At 38.5% G+C, this 13,424-nt stretch overlaps 1 protein-coding gene across 1 annotated transcript in view; it reads right to left on the bottom strand.

The window, feature by feature from the left end:
- ADSS2 (adenylosuccinate synthase 2) overlaps positions 1-13,424 on the bottom strand; it is a 1,823,915-nt gene that overhangs the window by 267,072 nt on the left and 1,543,419 nt on the right. Inside the window, exon 9 of the mRNA XM_044058193.1 lies at positions 4,977-5,131. Within this exon, the coding sequence (XP_043914128.1) occupies positions 4,977-5,131 (155 nt within the window). The remainder of the gene's footprint in view (positions 1-4,976; positions 5,132-13,424) is intronic.

Raw genomic sequence — 13,424 nt, 5'->3', positions numbered from 1 at the left:
ATGTGCTTCCATTTGCACATCTGTAGTCTTTGAGGTCCTTCTGCGGGAACATCAGAAGCCTCTGAATCAGACGGGGAACTGATAAAGCAGATCTCCTGAGAAGCCTTTAGAACCAAGTGCCCCTGTCCAATAAGATGATGAGGGGATGGAGCAGTACCCCAGTGGGGCTTGGCCAGATCCACACTGGTTGGAGACACCTTATCCTTGGAACCTGCCTAAACCCTTTCAAAGACCTTGAAGGCCAAAGCCACCACCAGCACTGAGGATCCCCTTCCGATTCGATGCTGAAAGTGAACCTTCAACACTGATGCCTCCTGGTCTCAAAGCAGATCTTGGATCCCAGCTATCCAGGGCTGTAGCCTTGAGAGGTTGTTGACTTACCACAGAGAATTCAGCACTGAAGCTCTGGCTCCGGGTCGCTTCTCGATCTGATGGCATTGTTGTCATAAGCAACTCAGGTATCAACAAAGGTTCTCCAGTTCCAGTCAGATTTAATAACACTGGACCAAAAAGGGCAGAGCAGTACAGATTCAGGAAGTGGAGGAATATAATGGCCAGTACTTGGTACCTTCCTAGGAAACAGCACCGGGATAACCCCAAGCTAGATTTGCATCCTCAAAAACTTTCTCATCAACCTGTTGACATCTTGCTCCATTAGACTTTGAGACGAGCGAGTAGACAATACCACCAATGGTGGTCTGGAGTACCTCCTTCTCTTGAAGAATAAGGGAGTGCAGTCTGGGACCCAGTTCTGGAGAGTACCTAGCTCTTGGGGATGGAGGCTGGCATTGAGAAGCCATAAAATCCAACCTATGAGCACATTCTGGGTCAGGCCAGAGTGAAGCTGTCAGCTTCAGAGTGCTTTTTAATAGTCTTGGTTGGAGATTTGCTCTTTTCTTTCTTCCTTTTTTCATTTTCCTTATCTGTCTCCATGCCCTTTTCTTTTTCTTGACCTTTATCTTTAACTTTAGGCCTATCTTGCTTTTTAAAAGGGAAATAAGAGGTTAAAGGTGTTGCCCCTTTCTGTGGTGAAATGAGCCCCTTTAAAACCAACTTGTCTCTTCTAGTCTGAAAGGCCACTGAACTGAAGGCTTCACAAGAATGGCAGTTCACATCCAAATGTGTACAGCTCAAACAATAAGCACACTTTGAATGTGGATCTTGAGGTGAGAGTTTATGTCCACACTCTGAACATTTTTTGAGTCCAGACGATTCACACATCATAAATTTGAAGAGACAGAAAATAATTATAAATGCACATACAGTCCTGCTAACTATACTAGAAGAAATACAATACATTTATAAATATTATTGTCTTATTTTTTGTTTAGAAATGTTACACTAGACCTTGGCCAAAAGGCCAAAAATCAGAAGTGGACAGAAAGGCAACAAAGGTACAAACACTAACTGGAAATATACTATAACTGTCCGCACTAATGCACACTAATGTTTTAGTAATAAGAGAAAGAGACAGAAAACTATCTTGATAGGAGAAGGAGATCAGCTAGGATCTAAAAAAAGGATACAGTGAACTGAGGAGAGCTCTTTCACACATCTGATGACCAGGCAGCAAACGAGATTTGAGTAGCTAAGGTGGAGTCCAGGGAATTACAGGTAGGGAAGGAGTCAGAGATCTGGATCCGAAGAAGCTTCAGAGGTTGGATCTAATCAGATTCAATACTCATTTTGTTTGAAATGAATGAAAATAGACATTGGACTTAAAACTGTTAAACCCATCAGCTATCGTAGAAGATTAGCATGTTTCTTATTATACTCAGTAGCCTGTCAGCTGCTCTGAGGTGACCTGTTTCTAGCTTTTTTTTTGCCTAGAAAGACCAATCCAATTTCACCTTCTATTTCTTCACAAAAACAGTGGCTGTACAAACACCTGCAATATGGACCTAGATATATACCAAAACATAAACAAGATTTATTGGAGAGATAGGTTCCTAACGCAGCAAATTCCCAGCCTGTGTAATACATTTCCACTACAGGTCAAAGAAAGTACTACTTTGGCTACCTTTAAGGCTCGACTTGATGACTGGATGTGTAGACACACATTTACACTAAGCTAACCATGTAATACCCTGCTGGATTTGGGAGAAAAGCAGTATTAAGTGCTTGGCAAGGGTGGTAAAAACGTTTAGGTTTGTCTACTCAGAAGTGTATAAGGCTAGACATCTTACAGTCACTGTGATCGCTTGCCTACTATTATTATGTCCCATTGTTGTTTTGAATTTGTTTTATTATCAGTATTGATAGACAAATAAATCAATAAACAGACATATGGATAGATAGACAGACAGATAGATAGTGATAATTGTTTTAAATTCTTGATGTAAATAGTTCTTCTGCCTAATGTTTGAAAGTTGGTGTAGTATATGTAAATGTTGCAGGAGGAAAATTTTGCATCCACAATATAAAACTCATATAAGTATTTTATGTTTACAGACAGACAGACAGACACACACACACACACACACATTAACATAGGTGAAGAAGTATGGACACAGTCTCGCATGGATATACAGGGAATAACATAACACACACATGCAGAGATACACTCACTGTCACACACAGATGCACAGATGCATGCACAGAAACACACACACACACTTATAGAAACACAGATGTGCCCACCACTTAGACACTTCATTAACTATGTATATCTCATACGTCTTATTGTGATCAAATGAATGGATAAATACATACATAATAACCATAGTAATATATTACAGTTCATTACTCCCAGACACATATGCTGCAAACTATTACAACCCTTTGCATGTAAATACATGCAAACATGCTCATACACACATACATGCACACATAAGCACATACACACAGGCATATACATATTGATACCATGTATTCCTTGATGATCTGAATCTGGTCCTGATGCCTAGAAATAGTTAAGCATACAGACTTCACAGTAGTTGCGAAGTCTGTGTGCTATCTACCTCATGGCAGCTGGTACTGGTAACTGTTGTTGCCGCTGCTGCACTCACTTCTGGGACTGTTGTTTTTTTAGCAGCTAACATTGGTTTTAAAAAAAAACACAGAAATGGAGCTCAAAAGTGCAAGCAAATGACATTTAAAAGCTAACTTTTTAAGAAATTGTCTTCTGCATACACTTTTCTCCCACTTGTTCTTTTTATTGAGTCAAAAACAAAATGGTAGCTGAACAAAAAAAATTTTGTCATTGTTGGATTTCAAGACATGAAGATAACATCTGTTTTTTTCCTCTGGGCTCTCCTTGCACATTAATTCTTTAATTTAAAACACAGATGGTCAGATTCATAAATGTACAGTGACATGTACATAGTGTTGTCCATACTGCAGTACATTTTTTGTATTCAGTAAGCACCCTTACATGGTGTTGCAAGGTTCTCCATCATGAAGATGTACAGCACTACAAAGGTTTGTCACTGTGACTGTGCTGAATGCTAATGAGGCACTGTGGGGAGGAGGCGTATGCTAATTAGCCATATGTGCACTCTCTCTGGAACTGCCCCCAAGAAGCCATCTATATGAGCAAGCAATTCAAGAAAGCACTTAGCTATGTAGACCAACATGGCCATTCCCACCACACTGCAGTAGTAAACACAGGCAAACTGTAGTGTTTAATCTTAAACACAAATATGGTTTTGGGGAGAACCACTAGACACCAGGGCTTTCTGTAAAAGTGCCACAATGGTACCATTATCAAAATGGGGATGGAGGGTGAGAAGGATCACAATGTACCAAAGAGTATGTTTATAGGTGCTGTATTGGCACCGCTATTACTGCAGGGACTGGGATTGGGGGATACACACTCTACAGTGCTGTACTGGCAACAACATTACTACAAGGACTGGGGGTGGGGAACCAATGGACACAAGGGATGAGTCTCTAAAAGGCTGTAATGTTACTGGGGATGGGGGTGGGGAGAATATACTAGACTGCTGTAATGGAATTAAAGTATTACATAGGGTGAAGGAACCATGGAAGGGTAGGGACAGTAAAGGGACTTTAGTGTGTGTGTGTGTGTGTGTGTGTGTGTGTGTGTGTGTGTGTGTGTGTGTGTGCGTACGACACAATGACTGAAGAGGGGGATCCAACTGCCTGCATGCACCACAAGGTACCACCACATTGTGAGGCTCAGACATGATCTGCACATCCCTGTAGTACCTGTGATTCAGGAAATGTGCAAACTAGCCAATAACAATGCCCAACTTCATTGTGGCTAGCATATTCCTGACTCACAAATAGGCACATTGCACTGGAAGGGCCTTTCCAGTGCAAACTATACAGCTCATGCTACAGACTTTAATGAATTATCAGGTAAGCTTCCATTTATTACATTAGAAGTCCATTTTTTTAATTCTGTTTTTAAAGTGAGAAGAGTTGAGCTGCTGGCAAAGGCACAGGATCCTTCATCTTGTACTTTGAAATGGTAAAGAGCAATAATAAAAACAGATACAATAAAGCATGAAATATGAACAGGGAACACATTACATTTTATAAACAAACAGACTTTGGAAGCTGCAAACATTTTGTGTACAAGCATTTCTCCAGGGTGTTTTATGGATATGCCAATAATCACGCTACAGTTCCTAGCTACAATGCTCTTTTTCCACTATTCTTTTGTGATTCTCTCTTCCTAATGAGACACCTAGCACTGAAAAATAACTCTTTTTCAGAGAAGTAATAGAATGCATTGGCAGAGGTTAAATAAACCACTTGAAGCAGTGGCTTTCAGATACCATAACATCTACTTGATTCATTCAAAGGCCCTTAGCAGCTTTCCTTCATAATATGTGTTAGTATGTGCAGCTTTAACAGAACAAAGTAAGATCTGTCATGTCTTTTCAGTAATACAATACCCACAAGTTTTTAGCATCTGAAGGCAGTCATGTACGCAGTGCCCAGTGAATAAGATAAGGCAATACATATCTCGTTGTGTGTTTCCTAAATATAAAATGTATTATACTTACATCACTCTGTTCCGTTGGGAAAGCACCAATGCCCACTCTTGTTGTGTAGGCTTTAACAACTCCATATACTTCACCAACATTCTGAGGAGGCATTCCTAGTCCTGTACAGACACCCCCTACTGTGCAATTTGATGAGGTTACAAATGGGTATGTTCCTATAAAGGGAAAAATGATAAAATGTCATTCAACATGTAAAGTTACCCTATTACTTTCAACATCTACTAGAATTTGCTTAGCTACTGAAATTTATAGTAACACATTCTGTAGGTTAGAGACTGACCTTAAATTATTTATATTAAAAAGACTTCGAGAGATATTAGTTAATTTACTTAAGCTGAATTTTTTTTATATCTGACCCTGGCTTTCATCAACCAAAACCAAGGATAAGCAATCAAATAAAACATGGGCAAAAGTGAAGCTAAGCAAGTATTATGAAGCAATAACATGCACAAAGACGCAAAAATAAGGCAATCAGTGCATTTCAATAACAGAGCTCTATTGATATGTATATAGACTACAGACACCCATACACACACACACACACACATATATATATATATATATATATATATATATACATAGACACACACACACACACACACACACACACACACACACACACACACACACACACACACACACACACACACACACACACACACACAAGAATATATTACACTAATCCACAACAACAGCAACAGCAGCAGACATATTAGACTCAAACGACTAATAATGGAGTGCCATTATCAGAACAGCACTGTCAGTAAAGGAAAAAATAGCTAAGAACAGCATTTATCATTTTAAATGATCCTCAGTGCAGCTGCAAAGAGGTTAAGCTGACCAAGGGACTGGGGATCAAACAGAAGTATCAGAACCAACAAAACATAAAGAATTACTGTGGGAAAGAACTGCTGATAAGTTAAAAGAGAACAGCATGAGTCAAGAAGAGTTGTGGTGTTGCAATGACCTAGAAAAAACACTAGTCTTGTCTGACTACTCTGCACAGGGCATCAACTTCAAACATGATTAAGATGGTACTGCCATTGTTAACCCATGCCATGACCTCCTACCACTAAATTACTTTTAAGCTCTAGAAATTACACTTCCAAAAATCCTGGGAGAAGCCAAACATATGCAAACAAGTTCTGAAGAAAGGAGAAAACTCAGAAGGTCATTAAATACCTGGGTGCCAAATTAGTTTACGAATATAAATGTTATTCTTATTAAAAAACATAGTTGATATTTGTAGGCCAAACAAAACTATCAGTTACTATTGTCTGCTTTTGAAACATCAACATTTTAATGAAATAATGAATGATGAGGAATTGCTTTAGCATAAACCCAGATCAGGTTATTACCTTGTCAAGTTTCAGATAGAAATTCTGTTTTCAGTATGAAAGTATATAACGTTTTCATTATTAAAGAGAGTATAGCTTTGTAAGTGCACTTACCATAGTAGTACATTTTGAAAGGACAGACTCTTGTAATAGTATCTATTACAACCATGCCTCTTTTCGCCAATATCGTTCATTATGATTTTTTTTGTCAAGCAGTGAAAACTACCCCTGCATGAACCTAATAAACCCAGTACTCATCTTTTGCTGTAGTCCCTCAAGCATCTATTAGTGCAAGCCCCATATAAATGCATTTTTGATGGGCAATAATACACAGCAACCAATCAAACCAACAATAATCAAAGCAAACAAAAATAAAACTACAGCAAAGCACACCACCCTCTGAACATGTGGATCCATCCATTCATTCATCCATCCACAATTCCCCTTTCCCATTTTTGCACACGAGGTTGGGGTTTCACTTCAGCACTGACAAACATCTAGAGCCAATGCTAACAACGCTCGGTGGCTAGTATTGCCACAATTTTTTTTCCATACCACAGACATGCATGCACACTCATACCTATGGACAGTTTTGAATGCCCAATCCACAAACTTCATGTCCTTGGAATGTGGGAGGAAACTGAAGCACCTGTAGAAAACCTTATATGAACACAGGGAGGACATGCAGACTTTGCACAAAAGGCACCTCAGCCAAGAATCGAACCAAAGAACCTCTTTCTTTAAGGCAACAGCACTATATAGATAACACATAAAAATATATATGCTGCACATATAGCTGCAATAGAAGAAACTCAACATAGCTAAAGAAATCATTATGAACAATATGTCAAAATGTATATTACTAATACACACACACACACACACACACATATATATATATATATATATATATATATATATATATATATATATATATATACACACACACACACACACACACACACACACACACAAAGAGAGAGAGAGATGTATCTATCTATATCTATCTACATAGATATAGAGATATATAGATATCAAGATACAAGATACAGACAGATTAATATATAGATAGATGGGTCTACTTTACATGGTTGACATTTCATAAAGTTGAAGACCATATGGCCGAGACCATATGATCGACTTTTGAAATGTCGACTATGTAAAAAAAAACAAAAAAACACAACAATCACTTACCTTCACATTGCTAGCAGGGGGGCAAGCCCCCCTGCACCCCCCTGGAACTTAAATATACCAACACTACAGTGTGGAAGATGGAAATCTTTCCATTCTGCACTGTACAGAGATGCCCGTTCCGCTAGGTCGATATTTCAAAAGTCGATCATATGGTCTTGACCATATGGTCTTCGACTTTATGAAATGTCGACCATATGAAGGGGACCCAGATAGATATACTATATATATATGTGTATGTATATATTGACAGTTACTTTTTTTTGGTTTAACTGATAAGGCATAGACACAAGTATCCTTTTCAGAGGAGAACTGGGATCACTGTGTGGAACTTTTTTGTTTAACTGGTAAGGCACAGACACAAGTACCCTTTTCAGAGAAGAGCTGGGATCACTGTATGGTTAAGTGACTTTGCTCAGACTCATACAGTTTGCAAATAGAAATAAAAGGAATGAAACTCCGAGCTATTGAATAAAGTCCATTAGTAGCTTGGACAAGCAGCCAAACAATCACATAATATACATTCAGTAGTGGGGCTTTCCCCACACCCCTGAAACTAATATATATCCTCTCCTAGTGTAAATACTATACAAAAAGCAAAACGTAAAGCACCATCCAGAAAGTGCAAAATGTGAATGTATCTTCTCATTGCCCGGCATTATTTAAGCCATATATAGAGTAAACAACAAGACTCTGTATTTTTCATTTTAAATGAAGTCACAGCAGGGTAACACCATGTTATGCTCCCCCTACAGGGTTCCACAGTCAGTTCTTCTATTAAGAACTCTAAATTGAACAGCACTGCAAATGCTAACAACCGTGCCACTAAGCATGCATCATAACTGCATGCAATAAACAGCCATAGGATATTATTACACATGATACCCATGTTCCAAAATGTAAATGTGAAAAAGGCGGACTGGTATCAAACTGCTACAATAATCTCACTCTTAACAAACTACAGCAGTGAATATGTATTTATTTACTTATTTATTTAGTTGTTTATTGTTTTTGTTGTCTGGGGAAGTTCAAATGGGTGGAAAACCCATTCTTAACGAATGTCTCAGGGAGAAAAACTTTACAACACACAGACAGAAGATAACATGCATACATACAGAGTATGATGACTTGTTTGAGAATACAGTAATGAGAAAAAAAAAGCAATGATTGTCCAGCATATAATAGGGAGAAAACAAAAACTTTGACATGTTAATAATCAACATATAAACATAGTATAATTTATTTTATTTATTTATTTAACATTTGTTTACCGGGAAAGTCCAACTGGACACAGGTCCTTTTTCAGTGGAGGCCTGGGGAGAAAAGCTCCATGAGTAACAATAAATTTTAATGCACACATTACAATAATCAATAACGTATAAAGTAAACAAATGTAGTATACATAAGAAAATACAAATTTGTTACATCCTGCAACAAAACCTAGGCTTTGAACATAGCTACTACTATTTGTAAAGTATGACTTATGTCAAGATAAGGTTAAGACAGATCAGAAGGAATAAAGGATTAAATACCAGGGAAAAAGTTGGATATGCTTGGGGTATACTGTGATGTATCAGAGCATTCATGAGGGGTTAGTACAGGAACACAGTCACTTATTTTTAGATAAGCTTTAAGTGATCGCTTAAAGTGGTTAGTGGATGAGATTGAGAGAATGGATTTAGGAAGGAGTTCCATATAAGAGATATATAGTTGGAAAATAAAGATTCTCCTGCAGTGTTGTTGGCCCTGGAGACAGTGAGTAAGTTCTTATTGTTAGAGCGAAGTGGTCTGTTGGAACTGTAAGGAAGGATGAGATTTTGTAGTGCAGGGGTTCTGGTTGGTTGTGTTACAATTTTGTGAGTTAGAGAGAATTGGTTGTAAAGAATAATGTTGGGAAGCTCAAGCCAGTCTAGTATCCTTAAAGCTGTACAATGATGTGTTATATATGGGCAGTCAGATGCAAACTTAGTAATTTTATTATAACATGCTTCTAGCTTAGATAGGTCAGTTTTCCTAAAATTAGTTAAAACTGGAGAAGCCTATAGTAGAGTGGAGAGAAGATGGGTTTGTGCTAATGTCATTTTGGCCATTGTGGTCAGGAACCTTTTGTGCCTATACAGACTTCCAAGTTTCTTATGGACTTTTTTATACTTAGGGGACATGCAAGTCAAGTTTTAGGTTACTGTCTATTTCCACTCCAAGAAGCTTTGTATGAGATGATAGTATTGTCTGTGGGTATTATGTTAACTGGTGGGCATGAGATAGATGTCTTGTTGGGTTGGAAGAGTAATAATTTAGTTTTGTTTGGGTTCAGGATTAGATGGGCATTGGCTAACCATGTTTCAACAGAAGTGAAAGATTCCTGTGTTTGACAATGAAGAGTTGATAGAGAAGTGGCAGCACAGATAAGTGCTGAGTCATCTGCATGCTGTATTATAGAACCATGTGGAGTAGCTGTGTGTAGATTATTAGTAAAGAGGGAGAAAAGGAGAGGGCCTAAGATAGATCCTTGGGACACACCAATGGATAAAGGAAGGTGTGGAGATAGGTCACCTACCATAGAACAGATTGTCGATGGCCAGATAAGTAGTTATGAAACCATGCTGTGGCAGATGGTGAGAAGGATAGTTCAATTAGTACATTTATTAGTTTGGAATGGGAGACCATATCAAAAGCATTTGCTAGGTCTAGAAAGATGGCAGATACAAATTTCTTATTCCTGTGATGGTTTACGGTATTAGTGAAGGGTATGAGTGCTGTGGTGGTACTATGTGATGGGCGAGTGTTTGAGAGAAGGTTATTTGTTAGAATTTCATAACCTGGAGGAGATGAATACACCTTTCGTGTAGCTTAGAAAGAGGTGAAAGAATAGCTATTGGACGATAGTTTGTCAGTTCTGTGGAAGGTCCCCCTTTATGAAGTGGGATTACATGGGAAATTTTCCACAGTTGAGGGACCATGTTTTCGAGAATGGATCTATTTATAAGGATTGATACTGGGAAGGCTATAGATTCATCTGCAATTTGGAGGCATTAACTGGGTAAGTTATCTATGGCAAGTGTAGTAGGTTTTAGTTTCTGGAGTAGTTTTTTTATAGTGGCTGTAGGAACTGGGAAGAAAGAGAATCAGGCATTGCTGGTTGTAGACTTGGCTGGTTTGGTATCAGGAGTAGGGGTTTGCTGCTTATAATAACCATAATCATGGTACATGCAATACAGTGATATGAAAAATCATTCAGTGTACATCAGAATGAGTGTTTAGACAAAGTTTAGCCCCACAGTATTTTATAATAAAAGGAAGATGGTAAAGTGAACTTTCATAACAACGTAAAGTTAAGGAGAGTATTGTACAGTGTATGTGGTCAAGAAGACTCAATAATACAGGACAGGATAGAAGATTACTGGCCTCACAGTCATTTTAAAGCAAGGTCAGATAGAGTAGAAAATGACAGTTTAGGGGAATTAGCAAGGTGTGGTGCATGAGTATAGCAATAAGACCTTTACATGCTGTTTCAAAAGTAGCTTGAAAGATTTCAGGTTGTTAGTTTGTTTAAGTGAGGGGGAGGGGAATGCAATTCCAAACTTTACAGACATGAAAGGAATACAGTGAGTCACCTGTAGGATTGTTGGATTTAACTGGGTGCAGTACGGATTTGTCAGCAGATCGAAGAGTCCTAGATGGGGAGTAAAGCTGGATAATACTTTTTAGTATTTGGTATTTTTCAGACTAGAAAATTAGACTGAATATTTTTTAGTTTGTGAATATTAAACAGTGATGCAATTCTAACCAATTTATGTGTTTTAGTACCATGTAGTGATGGGATCTATAAGGCATATAATCTGTGAATTTAACTGTTTTTGTTGTAGCATTTTTCTAGCATGGTTATTTGGGTAGCTTGCAGGTTGACAAACATAGCTGCAACATATAGGAGGGTGAGTGATACTACAATAGAGCATAGGCAATGGCTTTCCTAGCCTGGTTAGTCAAGTAAGGTTTATCTTAATATAAAGTGCTAAGATTTTGTGAGTTTTGTTGATAGTTTGCTTTATGTGGTCATCAAATTTCATGCCATCATCTACGATGACACCTAGGAGCTTGGTATGAGTTACAACTTAAACTTTTGGGCAGTCAAGAGACAAAGTGAAGAGAGGTTCATAGTTAAGAGTATTGTTTTGGTGTGAATAGAATATGTTTATTCTTCTTACAGTTTAATAATAATGGAGAGTTACACAGCCATGTTTCAGTGGAGTTGAAGGACTCCTGTGTTTGGGTTTGAAGTTGTTATAGGTTTTTGGCAGTTCAGATGAGTATGGAATCATTAGCACACTGAATCTATTCATCCATCCACAATCCCTTTTTCCCATTTTTGCACATGGAGTTAGGGTGTCACTTCGAAAGTGGCAATCTTCTAGAGCCAAGGTTCACACCAGTGGGTGGCTAGCCCTGCCTGATGGTGGATATGTGGATGTTTTCAAAATCAAATGTGTTGTCATCATTTGTTGACTCTGGAGAAGTTGGGATGTTGGAGGTGGTAGAGTTGTTTAAGAGGAAAGTTACTCTGCAAATAAAATGTGTACTGAATTGGCTGGCAATGTGGTCATTAGTGAAGTTAGTAGAAGGGGCTGATTGGGCAGTGTGGCCAAGATGCATAAGTTTGTTGATGCAGGACCAGAAAGGTTTGGGGTTGTTTTTCTTTCTGTACTGGAAGTTTTTATAGTATGTTTTGTGTTAACCACCCTGAATCAGTCCTGCAGCTGTTGCTTGAGATTATACTGAAAACAGTGCTTAGTGTTTTATGAAGTTTCCATGAAGAAAGGCAATACATTTGTAGTTAACTTACCAAACCCTGCACAACAGGGTTTCCAGTCACACCACAGAACTATAGCAGCACTACTCAGCTTTACTACCACTGACATTGTCAACTTTTAATCCTGCTTCTCTGGCAAAGCTGAGGTTCATTGCTTGGAAAACTGTTTTATTTGTTGCTCAAACATCTGCAAGGCAAGTATCTGAGCTGCAGGCTGTCATGGTGGGGGAACCCTATATGGTTTTCCATTGAGAGAGGGTCACTCTGTGGACTAACCTCACATTCATGCTTAAGGTTGTCTCAGAGTTCACTTTGACTCAAGCCACCAGTCTCCCAGTGTTTTATTCAGAGTAGGAAAACAAAGGAGAACAGATTCTTCATACCTTAGATGTGCACAGACAACTCAGGAATTATCTTGAGAGAACCATATCCTTCAGGAAAGCTGAGCAGATATTTATTTCCTATACAGGGACTAAGAAATGTCAACCCATGTCTAATCAGGCTTTCTTTAGACTGTTGTCTTCTGCTATTGTGTTTTGTTACTCCCAACATGGCAAAACCACTCCAGGCAGGATTATGGTCCATTCTACCAGGGCCTTAGCTTCTTCAATGGCATATTGGAAAGGGATGGACTCTAGAAGCATTCTAGAGGCAACTGCTTCGCCCTCCATCCATGCATTTGCAAAGCTCTTCAAACTGGATTCCTTCTGTAGATCCAGAGCAGGCAGGGGCTCCTGGACCCTTATCCTTCCTCCTCTCAGGATGGGTAAGCTTTGGTAATCTACCTAGAGGCTACTGCAGCAGTGAGAATGATGAACACAGTACAGTTGTGTATTACAGAAAATGTTCAAATTCTTCACTGCAGCAGTAGCCAAACACACCCACCAACTCCTTTTTGTAAATAGTTACTGTGGGTTACAATTGCTATTGTTGAAATTGTTGTTGCTGTTGTTTGTTGTGATTAGTCTTCATTGGTTACAATAATTATGATTATTTCAGGATTAGTTACTCTTTTCTGTCTTTTGGGGAAAGAAAGTCCTTAAGATTTTTAGTCACTCTGGCTGCTTTTATACTTCCCTCCAAAAGAGATTATTAGTCTACAGATAGCCATAG

This window comes from Protopterus annectens, chromosome 1.part2, assembly GCF_019279795.1.
Source record: "Protopterus annectens isolate FY-2018-M chromosome 1.part2, PAN1.0, whole genome shotgun sequence".
Taxonomy (NCBI): domain Eukaryota; kingdom Metazoa; phylum Chordata; order Ceratodontiformes; family Protopteridae; genus Protopterus; species Protopterus annectens.
The sequence above is the reverse complement of the archived record's forward strand: the minus strand, read 5'-3'. Positions and strand labels throughout refer to the sequence as shown.